The 18,455-nt window shown below is 57.2% G+C and overlaps 1 protein-coding gene across 1 annotated transcript in view; it reads left to right on the top strand.

Moving 5' to 3' along the window:
• Positions 1 to 18,455, top strand: part of LOC112960552 (protein Wiz-like) — a 51,245-nt gene that overhangs the window by 25,108 nt on the left and 7,682 nt on the right. Inside the window, exons 3-5 of the mRNA XM_026054933.1 lie at positions 3,891 to 3,951; positions 6,731 to 9,270; positions 9,510 to 9,875. Coding sequence (XP_025910718.1) covers positions 3,891 to 3,951; positions 6,731 to 9,270; positions 9,510 to 9,875 — 2,967 coding nt within the window. The remainder of the gene's footprint in view (positions 1 to 3,890; positions 3,952 to 6,730; positions 9,271 to 9,509; positions 9,876 to 18,455) is intronic.

Raw genomic sequence — 18,455 nt, 5'->3', positions numbered from 1 at the left:
GGACAGATTCTTATGCGGTTGAAGAGCTTTTGATGTTTAGGAAATAATTTAATAATAATGCGTTTCAGAGGGTTTTTTAATCTTCGCTCCTTTGCGCTCTTTTAGACTGTTGCTAGACACCTCTTTGGGAGCTGGGTAGAAACCTTTCAGCAGAATATAGTTTCTTGGTCAAATTCTTCAGAAAAGAGGTTTTCTCCCTGTTTCTAGCTGGCRTAGGGTCTTGATGGAAACCACCACCCATCAAAACTGCTTTTTGCTTAAGACTCTTGGATTTGTTTGTTGTTAAATTTTAGAATCGCARAATAACTGAGGTTGGAGGGGGCCTCCAGAGGTCTTTAGCCCATCTCTGTGCTCAAAGCACAACCAACTTYCAAGTTACGTTGAGTTGCTTAAGCCCCATCCAGTTGGGTTTGGAGGATCTCCAAGGATGGAGATCGCCCACATCTCTGGCCTGTTCCGCTCTTGCAGGGAGGAATTTCCCGTGTTGTAACTTGTCTCGTCCTCTCGTTGCACGCCTTCAAGAGGAGTCTGGCTCCGTTTTTCTCTACGCTCTCCCATCCGTAGCTGTAGACAGCCCCTTCGCTCTCTCATCTTGAAGCCCCGTTCCCTCAGTCTGTCTTCATATGCTGTGTCCTCCCATCCCTGACCATCGTGGTGGCCTTTGCTGGACTCCCTCCAGCGTATCGATGGCTCTGCAACCTCCTGGCAGTTGCTAAAAAGCCCAGCTACCGTTTGTCGTGTCATGGCGTGGCCGTCGTTAGTCTTAAAATACATACTGGAGGGYGTAAACAGAGACCCTTTGCATAGGAAGCATCTGTTGTTCGAAAGAGCCACGACTTCTTATGTTTCAGAAAAAGAGGAACTCCCCTGAGTTGCATCGTGAGCTATCGGGGCCACCAGCCATGCAACCGGGGGGGTCTCCGCGTGGTGCATCTCCACGCAAGAGCTAAGTGGCATGACGTTTCTCCAAGCTCTTTCAAGCACCTGGTGCCATCATCCCTGCTGAGATTGGAAGCGACTTTTAAAGTTGTTAGGGATTTTTTTCCCAAGTTTTCCCGCATGGTCTCGTCGGCTGGCCGAGACGCCCCTTCTCCTCTTGCTTTGCAAACTCTTTGCGCCCGGGAGCTGCAGCTAAGTTGGCCCAACTGAGCTGACAGGCAGTAGGGGTGTGTGTGTGTGTGTCTGCCTGTTCCAGTATTTCCCAGGGTGGCTGTGAAGGATTAGACAAAATCGTTGCACTGGGATATGCGATGGTGCCTCTTGGGCGTGCCGTTAACCTCTGCTTATCAACCCTGCACGTGACAGCCTTGACAAGCCAGAGCTCTTTCAGCTCTTCTAGAGGTGCCAGTATTTCTCAATCGGCGACCTTTGAAACGCGTTATATAAGTAGCCGTCGCCGAATGCATCTAGAACCGAGTCCACCGCCTCTAGGAGGACTCCTGGGCTCCGCGTAGYGCCTCCCGCGCTCGGAAACGCGAGGACTTTCCCTTATCTCGGGGCTCGGTGTGTGTTTTGGCCACCGCTTTGCTTGCAAGCTCATGTGATGTCTTGATTTTGAAAGTGTCTTGGTGTCCTGGCTGGTCTGCTTTAACTCTTGGGWTATGGAAAAATGGAGAGGGGAGACCCACGGCGCTGGGACGAGGGCATTTTACCTCTCGGCGAGACCGTGAACTCAAAACCGAATGCAGATTAGCGGCACCGCTCTCTCTTGGGAGAAGCTGTATCTACGCTCTTGTGGTTAGAGGAGCAATCCTTGCTGGATTACCATAGAGGGTAAATTCGAGCCTGCTAAGTCCAAGACATTCAACTCCCTCATCTCTTACTGTTTCCAAGAAACCAGGATTTGCAGGGAGTGCAGTTACGTGCTCATCAGGAGAAAGATAAATCACTGCATGTTTTCCTCTAAAGGAGACAGTTTCTAAAAATAGGAGCCATGCTGGAGCTCTGGAGAACAAAAGAGCTCCTGGAAGGCTCCTGCCACCGTCCTTTCTCCGTGATCTGCACCCTCTGCCCCTCCTTCCTCCGTCGTCCCTCTCCCCGTCGCTCAGCCACGCGCTCCGTGTTTTTGGAAGGATTTCAAATCCGCCACTTTGGGAGCGTTGTGTTTTGCAGGCAACAGCTCCCATCCCTTCCCCCTGGCATGCCAGACCAGGCTGCTTGGTGACTCAGGCTTTCCTGAATGAACGCGGCCCTGTCTAGCATGACCTCGACAGCTTGGCCCTGCATCTCTCCGGCCTTTTCCAAAATGCCTTTGAAGCCAAGAGGAGCCAGGAACGCTGTCCTGCCAAAGCCACGTTTCCAGGCCAGGTTTTGATGATGCTATGACAGCGATGGAGGGTAACCCTGGTGTTTTGTCCCATCCCAGCTCTGTGCCTAGATGAAAGAGCTCAAAATCCACCACCTTGTTGCAACAAGACCTACAACTTGGAGATGCTCAGCCTTAAAAGTCTCACCTTAAATGTGTCCAGAGCCTAAAATGTTGGAAGGGCTGAAAACCTACTTGGACTCTTCATGTTCCTCCTCTGCTTGTGGGGCAGGTCCTGCCCTGCTTTGCCCATCTCCAGAACCAACACGGTGGCCTGAACGCTGTGTTGCTCAGGCCACCGTGCTTGACTTGAGGGTTTTTATGGCATATAACCAGCAGCCCCTAAAATAAATGCAAACTGTGAGCAGATGCATCCATCAGGGAGAGGATGGCAAGGCCAACTAGAGGTCAGGGTTGGGCAGTTTGGGCTATAAGGGCTCTCATGGGCTGAGCCCACAGGCTGTTCTAGCAAAACCTGGCTCCTTGGCCATGTGTCCCCAAGGGTGAGTCCCAGGCAGTTGTGGGGCAGCCCATGACCCAAGATGATGCCAGGAGCAGGGACGTGGGACAGATCCTTGTCCCAGCAAGAAGCTTTCTCACTCGGGGCTGGGCTGCAAGAAGCAGCTGCGCCGCAGCTTCCCCAAGCTCCTGGCCTCATTTGCAATAATGAGCGAGTCCCCGTTTTCCATCCACGTGGCTGGACCAGGATGGGGGAGCTCTGCACGGGCGTGAGCRACGGCAGAGCCGTGAGGAGCGAGGCTCATGTGTCCTGCTCCGAGCTCAGCCTTGGCTGACCGAGCTTGCCCCAGGGCCGACTCTTACAAGTAAGACCTGGGCCAGGTAGGTTCGATCGATGCGTCTTCATTGCTGATGTCCGGATGGAGCCGCAGACTTTCCTCCCTCCTATTTTTGATGCGTCTGGCTGTGATATAGCTTGGTAGACCCTGCAGACGGGCTTTGCAGGAGGCATTTGCCTGCCTGTCCTCTCTGGCTGGGACACAACCCCGTCTTGCATCTTCTTGCGAGCAGGGTTGGAGGTGGTTGACTTAGCTCAGGAGCCATCCTGGTGGTTCACCCACCACCAGCACGAAGCAGAGCTCCTCTGAGCTCCCGGCATGCACGTGGGCATCTGGAGAAAGCCACCAGCACCTTCGCGCACCAGTCCAAGGGCATGGAGGCACGGGGGATGCTTGTGAGCCCCACGTGTAGAACCCGTGGGAACCGCTCTCCTTCGCAGGGTGGACAAAGCCAACTGCTGTCCGGCCACTTGGCCGTGGCTCCGCGCTGGGTACCTCTCTGGGGCGGCGGGAGCGTGGCCGGAGGCGTGGGCATCTCTCCTTTAAACTGCTTAGCTGCAGCAACGGTTATACATCAAATAGTTGCGTGCGGGATTAAACCCTCTTAAGTGTGGCTTGGAAATCCTCCCGTAATCCGGACCCAGCTGTAGGAGGGAAGGACGGGCAGCCGGAGCAGAGGGGGTTTATCTGCTGGGAAAGCTTTTTAACGCCAAATCACGTTATTGCAAATTGCGCTAAAGAAAGCCTCACTTCAGGCACTGACCTTGAAGCTTTCCTCTCTGTTGCAGATGAGCCTGATCCTGCCCTCTCCGGTGCTGTCCCAGCCACAGCTCACAGGACCGAACTCGGGTAAGTTCCCAGGATCCGTCACAGAGCGGAGAGCATCCGGGAGCCGGTCTCCTCTTGTTGACAGTGCTCCGGTTGCTAAAACCCCCAAATATCTGCCCGCCTACCCCCAAAGAGGGTTATCCCGGTACCAAGGATGTCAGCAGCCCCCCTGGAGCCGGACAACGCAGTTGCCTCGCTCCAAACCGACGCTGGCTGCTCTGCTCCATTTCGTTTTTCCGCTTCCCGGTGAACCGCCCTGCTTTCGCCGCCCCCAAATAGCCCCTTGGAGCATCTTCCCGCTGCCAGGGTTGTCCCAGGTGCAAGGGAGAGAGACGGTGGGAGGTGGATGCTTGACCTGGCTGCGTTGGGCGTCCTGAGGCTGATCAAGCAGCTCCGAGCACGCTGGAAAAGAAAGATGTAGAGGTGGCAGCGCCAACCTCGTGCAGAGAAGGGTCCGCATCCTTTCTCGTGGCACCAGGGAACTGCGTGCGGACCCGCGCTTGGCTCAGACTCTCCCTCTTGGCCCGTCTTGCAGTGCAGCCGATGCCCAGCGTGTTCTAATGGGTTTATTTTAGTAGCTGCTGTTGACTGATCCTTCCTGGGCCAGCGGTTTCCTTAGCGAGTTATTTTTAATAACGTTTGCAGGGTTTACGGTGCATATGGGAATCGCATTTCCCCACTATCGCGCCACAGACGATGGAGCGAGCCCGTCCTGCAGTCAGCAGCGATTTCTCTCGAGTTAAAAGTAGGGAACGATTTTGAGTCAAGACGGGCGAGCGCAGCGTGGTGGGGGGCTCGGTTGGCGCCCAAACTTTGCTTTTCCAGAAACRACTCGGAAATAAATAGGTTTAAAAAGAGAACGAGAGAGATAGAGAGAGAGAGAGGCAGCGCGTGGAACTGGCAGCCCTGCCGCCTCCGACAAAGGCGCTTTGTTCTCCCGGCGGTGTGACTTGACCCGCGAGATAGCGTTGTGCTGTCCTGGAGCAGCTCCTTGCACGAGGACTCGAGCTCCTCCGGGTGTCGGGCTCTGCAGCCCGGCAGGTTCCTCCCCGGGGATGATTTGGCGGGGGTAGGTTTGGATGCAGAATGGGAGGTTTTGCATCCAAAGTGGCGAGCGTCTGCCTGGCCGTGCCRCGTGTGCTGCTTAGAAGGAGAAGCTGGGCATGGAGTTGGCTGTGGAGGACAGAGGCTGGGTTGTATCCTCAGGGCAGGGTGCGTGGAAGAGCCTTGCCTTGCTCTGCAGAGGCTCCAGATCTGCTCAGCCCTGGCCCTGGAGACCTTATCTGCCGAGCATGCCATCTGCATGGCATCCCCGCTTGAAGCTCCTGTTGGAGGCCACCTCTGCCTGCTGCGTGGGGCCCCCTTTGCTCCATTGACCTCTGGTCATCCTGGTGGGGCAGGTAGCGTCATGGCGAGTAGGCACAGCCCAGCTGAGCAATGTGCCTGGAATTGCTTGCAGGGAGGGCCTGGAGTCAGGTTGGAGTCACGGCTGCTTTCTGGGGACACCGGGTCATCTGGATCTCTTGGAGACTGGTTTGGAAGCCTCAACGTGGCGATCTGGTGCCAGTCGAGGCTCTTGGCATTCCCACTCGGCCTCCTGCCAGCCCTGCAGAAGGTCTTGGGGCTCTTGTAGGTCTTGTGTCACAGCTGCTGGTCTCATGCAGATGTCTCCAGTCTCCCAGGGCATCTTGGAGAGCATCAAGTGCTTTTGCTGCATCCTTGTGGCCCTGAGCATGTCCCTTTTCCTTCCAGGAAAAAGCCTCCAARCCCAACGTAGGACTTTCAAAACCTCCAGGGCACAGGCTGGGATGCTCACGGGCATCTTCACCCCCTTTCTAACACTGACCTCATCTTCGGTGCCGTGAGGCCCACGGCAACCTGCTCCACGTGGTGTGGGTGGCGTGGAGCCACCCAGTCCCACTGTGGAGCTTGTCCCATGGAGGCACTCATTCTCCAGCCACATGATGGGATCTGCCCGGGTTTGGGGTCCATGTAGAGGGTCTGAAGGAGCACCGGGAGGAACCACCTTGATCCCGTGTGCTCTGTGTGGCTTGGGGTCTGTGCACAGTGAAGAAAGGAAGATGATGGTCAGCATCTCCCACTCTCGCTATGGAGAGTGACCGCCCAGGGACCTCAATTTACCCGTGGAGGACATACCTGGATCATCCTTTGGTGCCGGAGACCTTTGCTACGGTCCACGTTGGCACTTAGATCTGTTTTTATGCAACTTTGAAGTCTTCCGTAGCTCGTTATTTGGCCTGACAGTAGCAAGTGTCGTTCTTTCGAGCAAATATCCCTGTTCAGTGATATATAAACTGTCCAAGCCTGCGGCATCCCGAGGAGTTAGCAAGGGAAAGGGGAGGAGAAGCAGAGAGTGGGGTGGAATAAAGGGAAGATGTTTTTTTTGGCCCAAGTAGGAAACCACAACAGGAGCGTTCAGGTTTCCAACAAGGAGGACGCTCCTGTCGTGCCTGGCCCAAACACGGAAGAGCCACCGTAGGGAGCAGTTACAGCCGTCGCTGAAACAAGCCCAGGAGAAGACGCTAGGACAGATTATAGCTGTACGTGGCCGAGGGAGGATGGGAAGGGACGAGCGGTCCTTGGGCTCCGCGTGCCCTAAATTTTTAATATTTGGATACAGGAGCTGCTGCGAAATCCCCAGCCTGCGTTGTGCCAGCGTGCAGCGTAACRCGCAGGCGCTCTCTGGTTCCAGGCTGGGCTTTTCGTAAATGGATTTTTATTTTTTTATTATTTAAACTATCCTATTAACTGGCTAATAACCGTCAAAACTTATTTGCAGCTCCACGAATGAAGAGCATTTGGAGTTCAAGAAGGCTTTGTACAGAACGGACGCCAGGAGCTCCATAGACCTACGAAACATGACTGTATCCGGCAGCGGGGCCTGGGATCCCTCCGCCCTGGAGAAGCGAGCGGGCGACGGGAGAGAAGAAAGCACTTTAGAGAGACTCTCTGGCTTGAAGGACTCRAAGGACGGGCGGTGCGTAAAGGAGTCGGCGTTCGCCGTGGAGCCCCAGCTTGTAAATACTGTGCAGGTGGATCCTGAGCAACTGGAGAGTGACCCCGAGGACCTGGACTCCGGCAAGGCGGCAGCAGAGACGCCCAGCCCTTGTCCGGGGGCACCGGCTGGCAGCGGAGAAGAGAAATATCTTAAAAACGAACCAAAGCAACTTGAAGGCCTCAGCAAAGAGCACTTAGATAAAAGCAAGAGGGGGATCCAGAGGGTCGACTGGATTTCTAGACCCAATAAAAGCCCGAGTCCTCACTACAAAGACGTAAGCAAGCCGACAGATGTAGCAACGAGCTTACCCTTTCGGGGCCAGGCCATGCGCGAAGTGCCTCCTCCGCTGACTCCGACGGTGTTCAGAAAAACGCTAAACCCCGTCCTCAGCAAGCCCAAAGCCCTCGAGAGCTCCTCCTCGCACAGGAAGGGGCTGGTGGTCGAGGCGGACTTGGGCGACATCAGCCCGCTCGGCACGGCCGAGTGGACGATACAGAAGCCGGGTCTTCAGCTCGGCGCCGACCTCGCCGTCGGCAAACAGTCCTGGACGGTAAATGCCGAAGATTCAGTGGAGCGGATCCCGCTGATGTCTCTGGAGCCGGCTCCCTGCAGCTCCTACGACATTGAGATGAGGCCCTACATGTGCAGCATCCTGCTGGAGGAGCAGGGGAAAGAAGAGCTGGGCCCAGAGGAGGACCCGACGGTGTACACGTGCATCGAATGCAGCATTTACTTTAAGAAGAAGGAACATTTGATGGATCACATGCTTCAGCATAACCGCGGACCAGGGAGGGACCAAGACAGAGATGCTTTGGGAGGGCAGTGCCAGTTCTGCTGCAACGAGTGCGGGTGGGCCTTTGGAGACCCCACGTCTCTGGAGCAGCACAAAAGGCTCCACCAAGAATCCAGGGAAAAAATTATTGAAGAAATCCAGAAGCTGAACGAGTTTCCGGACGAAGGCCGGGAAGCCCGGCTCCAGTGCCCCAAATGCGTCTTTGGCACAAACTCCTCCAAGATCTTCGTCCAGCACGCCAAGATGCACGTCAAGGAGAGGAAGGACCAAGGYGCGAAGAACGTGAATCTCTTTGGAAGCGCCGGCAGTGGAGAAATGCGGGACAGCCCGGCRCACGGCATCTACAAACACTTCAAACCAAATGAACACGTGGCCCTGCAGGTGCAGGTGCCTCCTCACGGCAGCGGCAAAGGGCTCAGCACCTGCATGCTCTGCAGCTTCCCGGCCCCCAACGAGAACATCCTCAAGGAGCACATGAAATACGCCCACTCCCACCTCTCCTGGGACGCGGAGGCGTTTGAGGAAGACCCCAATCAGCCTGGAACTAGTCGAGATGCCTACAGCCCCGCTCGGCCAGGGCGGTTTGCCGAGCCGGATTATTTCGGCAAAGCAGAGCGGCTCTTCTCTCCATCCCACCGCGAGAGCGCGTCGCATTACGAAGCCGTCCACAGCTTTGCCTTAGCCCACCCACGGCTCGACAAAAGCAACGGGGCGAGTAAAAAGGACTACCAGACGTCAGGGTATCACGCCAGGAAGGCAGCTCCCTACGCTGCCCCGCACAAAAACCTGGGGCTGTCGGGCCACCCGTCTGCGAAGGCCTATTCCCAGTTTGCTCTGCAGCAGCTGAAAAAAAAAGCGGCAGCTCAGCACCTCGAGGCAGAAGGCGACGGTCTCAGGAGCCACCCGGCGGGGCTGGAGGAGCTCAGGCACAGATGGACGGTGGCCAACGACGCCGGGAGCATGGAAGAGGAGATCTCTCTAACCGCAGAAATAGACCTGACCGAGAACAGAGGCATCAAACCTGTTGCCATCCCTCAAGCTGCCTTGGACCTCAAGAGGACGTTCAGAGACACCTTGAAAGCCACGGACTCTTCGATAGCCTCCGAGGAGCAGCAGCAGCAGCTGCGGAAGATGGTGCCCATCGTGCTTCTCGAGGAGGCGAACCTGCATCCCAAAGCGACCAAGCGGCCCAGGGGGAAGCCGTTCAAGAAGAAAGCAGCAATCCCGTCCCGGGAATTCATGATGGAAGAGCCTCTACCGTTGGACATGCTCCTGCTGGACTCTCCTCTGGAGGGTCCTCTGGAGCTTGAYGACCTCTTGGACTCCGACTCACCCATGCTGAAGAACGAGGAGCGGAAGTGCCCCTACTGCCCRGACAGGTTTCACAACGGCATCGGGCTGGCGAACCACGTGCGGGGTCACCTCAACAGGGTGGGGGTGAGCTACAACGTCCGTCACTTTATCTCGGCGGAAGAAGTGAAAGCTATTGAGCAAAAATTTTCCTTCCAAAAGAAGAAGAAAAAAGGTAGTATGTATTCAATTCACCGTGCTTTCTATTTTCTTGTTTTAAGCGGCGGGGTTTTCTCCTCCCGCTGACGATGGGTACGTATGTTACCGCGGCCAGCTCGAATCGCAACGGCCGTGGCCTCGCCGGCACGTCTCCTTGCCACCGCTGCTCCTCTGCAGCGCGGTGGCCGGTCGTGTCAGGCACCGTAAAAACCCGCTCGGGTTTATCAGCCGCTCATTCGCGTGTCGTTCTCTCCGCAGTTGCAAACTTCGACCCGAGCACGTTCAGCCTGATGCGGTGCGAGTTCTGCGGGGCCGGCTTCGACACGCGCGCCGGCCTCTCCAGCCACGCCAGGGCCCACCTGAGAGACTTTGGTATTACCAACTGGGAGCTCACCATCTCGCCCATCAACATCCTCAAGGAGCTGCTGGCCAACTCGGCCGAGCACCCCATGCTGCAGTCGGCGGCGGGAGCGGAGCCCTCGTCCCCGGGCCGCGAGAGGGAGGCGCACGGCTTCGTGTCCCGCAAGAGCATGACGCCCATGTCTGAATGCAGCATTCCCCGGTCTCCTCTGTCCCCGTTCCCCCCGGCCTGGGGAGATGAGTCCCTGCAGTCCTACAGAGACGGTAAGTGTCCCCTGAACACCCTGGGCGAGCTCGAAACCCTCTTGATAGCCCCAAAACTGGATCCTCTGCTCCTTCTGCTGAGCAGAGCCTTGCTGGAGGGGGGTTATTTCCAGGGAATGGTTTAATCGGCAGAACCAGGTGCTGGTTTAGCCATTTCCACCGTTTGTCCTCTGGGTTGGACGTCCGGTGAAAACCGATCCTGCTTTTGGGCAGGCGGATGGAAACGTTGGTTGACAGAAGAGCCTGGTCGCTCCCTGCGGGCAGCCCGGTCTCTCRAACGGCGGGCGGAGGCATCGCCGTCCGTCTGGGCGCCCCGCGTTGCGTGTTTGGGCTTTGTCGTTTTAAACAAAAAGCGCCGTGCCCGGGAGCGGGGCGGTTTCCACCGGGGAAAACCCGATGAACCCGGAGCCCCCGGCAGCGCGTTGCCGAATCGCGGGGCAGAAGGCGGCTGGAGGAAAAGAGCAGAGCGCGGTCACCTTTTGGCGACGGGTCGCGCATCGGGGAAGGGGTTAATTCAGTTCTTGACCTGGTGCGTCCCCTAGCCAGAGGTGCCCGATTTTAAGTCATTTAAAAAACAAAAAAAAAAACAGGCCACAGCTTGAAATCTGGGCTTGCTTATCAGTACTGGCAACATCGCTCCCTCTTTTTTTTCCTTTTCGGCACGAAACGCAGACCCGGGGCTGCTGCATCTCCCGCTGTTGCTGTGCCCGTCTCCGTAACTTGGCAGGCTCTGGCTGCCTCCAAATGCCAACTGCTTTTGCTTAGAAATCGCTGGAGAGGATATCAAAGTCCCAGGGAGGGGGGGGAAAACCGATTAGCGCTGCTCTCCCGCTTTTGTGTTTCCTACGGGCGATGGTTGCACCGTGCCCGCATTTGCCTAAGAAAAGGATGCTGATGTGCCCCCAGCTCCCAAAATGCGACCTCCCCCCCGCCGCCCCCGGGCAGGTCTTTCGGACAAAGCCGCTCCGGCAGCTGGGAAAACGCCGGGGGGATTCGGGAGAACCCTCTCGCGTCGGCGCGGGGGGATGTTAGCGGCGCGGCTTCGGCGCCGGAAAAAAGGCAGAAAAACCCGCGCCGAGCGCGGGATGGAGACGGGGCATCGGGAATCCRCGGATGAGTCGCGAGCGACCGGCCCGCTTCAGCCTCTCGTTTAAACCCCGATTAGTTTGAGGGTGGACGCTTGAAAGCAAACGGCGGCTCGGAAAGCGGAGCCGGAGCTCAAACCGCCCCCGTCTAAGGGAGCGCCTGGATTTAAACCTCACTCGCTGCGTATTTCCTTACGAGTAGCCTCTTTGGGAGAGAATGCCAAGAAAACGGGTAAGTCTGGAAAGCCAAAAAAGAAGGAAAAAAAAAAAAATCCCCGGCGAGGACTGTGCTGGGCCCAGCGACCTGTTGTGTAACCGAAGCATGCGCAGCGCGTCACGTGGAGATAGCCATCAGCGCTCGGTAACCCGGCACGGCTTTTGTATTTAAATCCCCAAATGAAGTCTCTTAGTTACGCGCCTGCGAGGAGCTGGGAGCGCGGAGACGGGCTTCCTGCGGGCGCAAAAACCCTCCTCGCTTTGCTTTGAGCCCAAAACGGCTCTTTCGGGCCGCCTCTGGCTGGGCGCCGAGCGCGTCTGTCGCAAGCGATTTGAAGAACGAGGCGGCACGTGTTGCATGCAATATTTATTTAACTCTTGCTCTGGGTACGGCTGCGGAAAAGCAGCTGAGCAAACAAGTTATCGGGTCGCGTTTGCAGACGAGGAGGGGGCCGAAGCGGCAGCGAGAGGATTTTCGCCCGCTTCGGAAGCCGGCGTCTCCTTAAACCGCTCRCCGCGTGAGCCGTCCCGGCGCGGGGAGCTGCCCGCTTCCACGCGGGTCTTGGTGGCCTTGCTGAACCCTCGACCGCCGTTCCCAGACGGGAGCGAGAAATGGCCTGGGGGCACCCGCTCCGCGTCACGTTCCCTGCTCCCGTTTGATGCCCCTTCCGTGATTTACAGCTGGTTTTGGGCAATGGGAATGAGACACGGGGCCGTTCCCGGGTTATAACGGCAGGAGGTGGAGAGAGGCGCCACGTGGGCTGGTGGACGTTCGCAGCGCGGGTGTTTCGAGGCAGCGCTCGCTCCGTTCGTGGAGGTCCCCTCCGGGCTGGTGCTCCTGGAACGGAGCATAAAATCCCATCCGAAGGCGGCCACTCGCAGCCCTCCRTCTCACAAGCTGATGCGACTCGCCGAGACCTGCTAAAAGCTAGCGGTGCCTGTGGTTAGATCCAGTGTTATCTCCCAGGCTTGCAGCAGACCGGGATGGACCGAAAGCAGAGGGATAAAGGACGTGCGTCACCGTCGCCAGCTCGGCGTGCCGGGAGCGTCCCGGCGGCGGCGTGGGAAACGCGAGGCTGTGACGTGCCGATCGCGCCCTGGGCCGCTGGCGGGGCTCAGCACCTGCGCGCAGCTCTCCGCCAACCGCTTCCTTCCTGGCCGCTTCCAGACGGTGATTGCAAAGTGCCAAATGGTCTCTGCCTGGGGGCGCGAGGCGCCTCCGTGAGCAGTTAATCGCTGAGAATCGGGTGCTAGCAGACCCTAAACCAAATCCCCGCGCTCACGGGGGCAGAACCGAGCGCTCCCGCAGGGAGAAGTCCCCTTTTCGGGTAGCGTTTTCACGAGCTGCTTTCGAGGTTGCCTGTGGTTCGCGGTTTCTAATCGGGACGCGGCGGGGAACGAAGGCAGAGGACTCTGCTCCGCGTGCCGTGGGCGATCCGCCGATCCAAAGAGCACCGTCGCGCTCTCTCCTTGACCTGGGCTTATAACCAAGTTACCACAACATCGGATGCAAGATCCCGGACCAGTCCGGGTCCTCGTAGGGCAAAGCTTCCCATCGCAGAGCAGCCGGCGAGCGGGATGCACGGCCAAAACCGAGGAGCGTTGGGAAAGGGCTGCGGTTTTAACCGCTGCCCTGCAGCGCCCCGGGAGGAAAGGCGCTGGGGGAGCCCCTGCCCGTCTTGCACCCTCGAACGCGTGTTTAAACGAGGAGGGGAAAAGGGGAAAAAAAAGCCTTTAAGCAAAGCTAAAAGTCAAAGGGAGGAAGTAGGCGTTTGGGTCTGTGGCAAGAACTCGACTGTGGCTCYGCGGACCAGAATTAGGGCTGGTTACTCAGAAGGGTGCCCGTGCGGCAAAAACAGGATGTTGCGAGGCACTGAGGGACCTCGGAGGTCCCCCGCGTCCTCCTGCTGCTCCAAAGCAGGTCTGCAGTACCTAAACCAACCTTAGCTTGCCTGCTCCGGTCTCCGGTGGAGCCTCTGCTGCCTCCTGCAGCATCGACGCTGCTGCCACCTATCCTCGCCCCTAGAAAGTTGACGGGGTCTTTGGTGTTTTTAGTATTTAAGTCCCTCGCTGCTCGTCTTAACCGTGCTAAGCGGAGACAACGTCTTATGCTCTTCTATAGACTGGTACCAAGATCTTTAGGTATGTCCTCGTCGGTCGTGCTTTTAGACCCTCGATCATTCGTGATTCCTGCTCCTTGAAGTGCTGCTCTTAAAATCGGACACGGCCCTGTCGCGGAGAGCACCCCGTCCTGGGGCTGGTGGCTGCTGTTCCGGGTGGTTCCCTGCACTCGCCCGTTGCTTTCCCCGCCCGTCGTGACGGGCAAAAGCGTGCCCTGCTGCTGCGAGCGCCTCCTTAAACCCCGGCTTGGCTTTCTACAGAGACTGTTTGTGTATCTCCTGCTCCAAACCTTTTGGCAGCCGCCTCRGAGAACACGTGGCTCCTCTTGGCAGGCGCTGGGAAGCGTTAGGCAATGATATCCTCCCCAAAACATCCCGCGGCTCTCCTCCCTTTCAGCCTGCCTCACCTTGCTCTGCCCCCAAGATCGCTTCCGCTGGCCTGGCGGCATCGTCCTCTGGTTTTTCTCCTCCCTTTCTGCAGATCTAACGCCCCCCTTTGCCTCCCTTATYGGCCCCCAAATTCTGCTAGGCCTAGACTTCTCCTCTAGATCTGCTCCTGCACAGCAACGGCGTCACCAGGTCCAGTCTGATGGGGGGAAGAGCCACGGGAGCAAACGAGCGTTTGCTCGCTGGCCCTCAAACGAGGACGCAGAAGCGGGGCTGCCGCTGCAATGCCTAGACCCTTCCTCAGCTGAAGAGCATCGTCCCCCTCTTTAGACCGTAACCTCTGTTTCGGAATAAAGCTGCATTTGATGGTGCCGCAGGGTTGTTCTCACTGTCCGAAGGATGCTGTACGCAAGCTCTGGCACCATCTCCCGCTTCCTGCCAGGAACGGAAAGCTAATCCAAGGGCAAGGAACCACCTGAACCATCCCGTCAGCCCAGCATCCACCAAAACACAGCACGCAGCAACCTTTCAGGGGGGTGTCTGCCCATGGAAACGTCTCTCTGAGCTGATCAGCCTTGAGAAGAAGATTGGAGGGGTGAAGAATCTCCCACGTCCCCAGCAGACGTTGACCTTGGTGGAACTCATTTCCCCATCCAGCCGTTGCCTTATGCGCTGCCTGCGAGGGTCTGGCTCTCTGAAAAGCTCCTTTGATGGGCTTTGGTGCTCTTCCGAAAGCCTGTTCGCGCTGCCCTGAGCGTCGGAGTAGCTCAGCTTCGTCCAGACCACGTCAGGTTGAGCAGCGTATCCGTCCCGTGCTGCGCGTTCTCCGGGTCTTCCATTAACAAGTCTGTAACAGCAGAAATACAAGTTGCATCAGAAAATTGCTAACCGGTATTCTGCATTCTCATTAGCAAAGAAAGTTCTTTGCTATAGATCTAAAAATGCTTGACTTGGTTGCTTACAGCCTCTTCCCAGATACTTGGAGAAAGTAATTTATCACTGTAAGAGACCATTTCTTTGCTTCCTTCCAAATACAACACAGAAAATTTACTGAATTCCTCTAAACCATGATTATTGCCACTGTCCAGGCCAGATGCCCACTGGGGTCATTTCCCGATGGACCTGAACAGTTTCCATCATCTTTTTGGCCAGAGGCATTYTGCGTGTTACTTTGGTTCTCCTTGTTGCTATTCAGTTCCCAGCTGGGAGTTTGTACTCATCAAATTAAGTCCTTTTTTTCCTCATTTGTTATATATTTTTGTGATATTCCGCTTGCTGGTTTCGTTGTCCTTTCAGCCAAAGAAACCTCTCTGCCCCACTCACCTGCGTTCTGCGGTGGGCTGTTCCTCTGAGATGTAGCACAACACTTGTCTCTGACTCGTGTCCATCCAGGGAGTAGGTCGGATTTGGGGATTTTAGGTCTTTTTCCAGCTTTCTCAGGCCAGTTTGAAATTGTCTGCTGGCATCTTCGAATYCTTCTAGGCTGCGGCGCTTTATACGCTGAGCGAGGCCGCTGCCCCATCCGACCCGTTAACGAAAACCTAGCTTGGAGCAGGTTTAGGAGAGCTCGTGCTGAACTCCGTCCGTCTCCTGCTTCCCAGGGCGCCCTTCGTAACCGCTCCTYGAATTCGGCTTCTTAGCTACATCCRCATCCAACCTGAAAATAATATCTAGGTCACACATTCATGACTGCTTCTGAAGATGAGGCAGCCTCAGAAATCTTATTGAAGATGAGAGTCGCCATCCCTGACTTTTTTTCCCCCTTATCTGCAAGGACTGACATAGGTTTTTCCTCATTTTTTTTCAGGCACTGGCCCCAACCCTAACCAAAGCACCCTGGATGGCACAAGGCTACAGGAAACGAGGAGAATAGGGAGCTCAATCTGGGGGGCAACTAATGGGGAAAAAAAGGGGTATGAAGATCAAGAGCTCAAAAATTAATCATAAGGGCATCTGGGAGGACCCTGAGGTGGGTGAGGGAGTGGACACAGGCCATCCAGGTGCTTTGATTCCTCTCCCTGGTTTCTTTTATCCCTGGCATTAGAGGTTGGAGGAGATCACRGTGGCGGGTGGTGGTTTCTACGTGGCTTGTTCCCAGCTATCTATTCCTTGTCGTCTGCCAGGTGCTTGCGGTTTTGGAGCTGTCGAAAGGAAAGGCACCGGAATACAGCTGGGCTGATGATCTGACCAGCCCCCCGTCTTCCTCTTCCAGCAGCACAGCTTGGGCTGGAAGAGGACGTTTCTTGCAGATTTTTCTGAGCTTTGTTTCTTTCTCGACGCTTTGATTTGAGAGCGAAGGGCTCGGCGTAGCCAAACAGCCTCTGGCCTGCTCTTATTTCCATTCTGACCTTGACTTCCTCCGGTTAAGTGTGGTCACCCCTCGGCAAAGGGGAAGAAAAGGAATCAAAGCCATTGAGCTTTGCGGACGCGGCCTTTAGTCCTCCCTCCCGTTGAGGAGTCTCCGTGCATCCCACGGCGACCGCGTTAATCACGGATGAACGCAGGTCAGAAGAGCGTTTCGGAGCTCTGTATCTGACCCCGGCTCAGAGCAGGGCCAAATTCAAAGTCAGGGCAGGTTGCTCGGGGGCCGAGTTTGGGGAGGGTGGAGATGCCGCCACCCCTCTTCCCAGGCTAACGTGCTCTGAGGACCCCCCTCATGTTGCAGTTCTCGGGGCACAGCGCGGTGTCCTTTTTGTGTTAGTCCTTCTGATTTTCGTCCCTGCGTGCTCATTCTGTGCTCGCCTGCAGCCTGACCTACTTTCCGCCGTCTTTGATTCCCTTCTTGAGTTCCAGGTTACTGAAAAGCTCGTGTTGGCCTCCCGCTTCGCTTCCCTCCTTTCCCCGCGCTGGGATCGCGCGCGCCGTTGCCCTTGATATTCTCCCTTCTGCTCTCCGAAGGTTTCCGATGGTAGGTAGCGCCACAGTCGAGCGAAGGGAAGCTGTACGCTGGTTCCTAGCCTGAATTTGAGCTCCGTTTTCCCCTTGGCAGGAATCTGCTTCCACGGAGCGCTGGATGCCGTCGGGGACTGGCTAGGCAGCCAAGGCAGGTGCTTCCATCCCTATCCCAGCCCGAGTCCTTTAGCAAGGCAGCAAACACAGAGTCCTGCCTGTCCCAGCATTTTCGGTGTCCCTTGTCGCCTTCTCTGTGGCTTCCCGAGGCGGTAGTGAGATCCGGCCCCGATTTGGGGACTTCTTTCCCCAGATCACGGCGCAAACTTGAGCGTAGCCCGCAGCTCCGAGGTGGCACCATCCGCTCCGTGGACCATCCCTCGCGTCCAGGTTAAAGCAGCAGGTTGTCCAAACTGAGCCCTTTTTCGGGTGTGACGGATGTGGCCGGGACGTTGGATGCTTCCAGGAGCTTTTCTCTCCCGTGTCCTGGGAGCGGTTTGTCGAGAACTCGTGCTGGGATCCTTCACGGGGTGTTTGCAGTCGTGGTCCATAGGTGAGCACGCGTCCTCCCAGCACCTCAAAGCTGTCCGGAACGACACAGTCCGCGTTGTTGCTGCACGGAGACCGTGAGGGGCCTCCAGTTGCTGCTGCGGGCTTGGAAAGCTCCTAAAACATCAAGATTCGGGCTGTCGTTGTTTCTTTAGCCTCTCGGAAGCTGGTGCCGTTTCATCCACCGACAGCCCCTTTTCACGCGGTTCGTAAGGAGCAAGAAGGGTCTTCCGATGGGGAAGGAGGTAGGAATCTGAACCTCCAAAACTTCACCGCGCTGGAAAAAAAACGAGTGTCAAACGTGGATCCGCGTTTGCTGTAGCTGCGGGTTTTTGTCGGACTCTCCCCTCTCCCCCGCTGCCCCTTCTCGGTTTGGTTGTGTTTGCGTTTATTCTCAGCGCGCTCTGCGAACGGCAGGTGGGTTTCTCGCGGGCCGTGGGTTTTTCTTGGTGTAATTGTAGCTCGGCTGCGGGCCGTTGAATTTGGATCCTCGCCTCGGAAGCCGAGAAACCCCCCGGCTTGRGAGCCCGGGGCTCCGCGCCCCGGCTTTCACCCCGCGGGTTTGTTCCTCCRCGCGGCTTTGCCGTTGCTTTGGGGTTTTGCAGCAGGCGTTGGTGATGCAAGGGGGGGAGGTTCTGCTTCCTCCGTGTGTTTCCACCGCRTTCCCGTCCGGTCCCAAAGCCGCAGGAACACGGAGCGCCCTTGCGCGCGCCCCCGCCGCCGCTTCCCTTTTTCCTGCGGGGCTTCACCGCCGGCAGCCCGCCCGGCCTGGCCTCCCATCCCCGCGCTCTCCCAGGGCAGCTCCCTGCTCTCGTTTTGGGATAATCCTGCCTAAAAGCGCGAGCGTGCGCCGATGGCGCTTGGTGGCCGGTTTTTCCCCCCCCCCGAGAGGAACGTGGGGGTTGAGGGAGACTTTGCTGCTGTCGCCAGGTTGGGTTTGAAGCTGTTTYGGTGCGTTTTGTGCACCCCCTGCTCGACGGAAACGCTCGCCGGGGTCTCAGGAGCCTGGTGGGGCCCCGTATCCCTTCTCCCGACAGCAAATCGCTTGGGTGGTTTTTTTTGCTTTTGGTGGAGTGGTTTGACTAAAATCCCAYCGGCGCATCCCAAATTGTGGCAGGGATGCCGGCAGAGGGTTGGAGAGAGGCCGGTTCCCGTCTCCCCGCCTGGCGGCAGGTGCTGGGCCGGGCCGAGCCCCGTTACCGGCGAGGAAGGCTCAGCCCGGCCAAGCCTGGGCCTCGCACCCCGCCATGGCGCCCCCTTCTCCTTCCCCCCCACCCCAGCCCGGCGCTCGCTAGCTCGGCGCTCCGCGCTCCGGCCTGGCGCGGCCTCCCGCG

Source organism: Apteryx rowi, unplaced genomic scaffold (assembly GCF_003343035.1).
Source record: "Apteryx rowi isolate R43461 unplaced genomic scaffold, aptRow1 scaffold_975, whole genome shotgun sequence".
Classification (NCBI taxonomy): Eukaryota; Metazoa; Chordata; class Aves; order Apterygiformes; family Apterygidae; genus Apteryx; species Apteryx rowi.
Note: the sequence above shows the minus strand (reverse complement) of the source record. Positions and strands in the feature narration are given on the sequence as shown.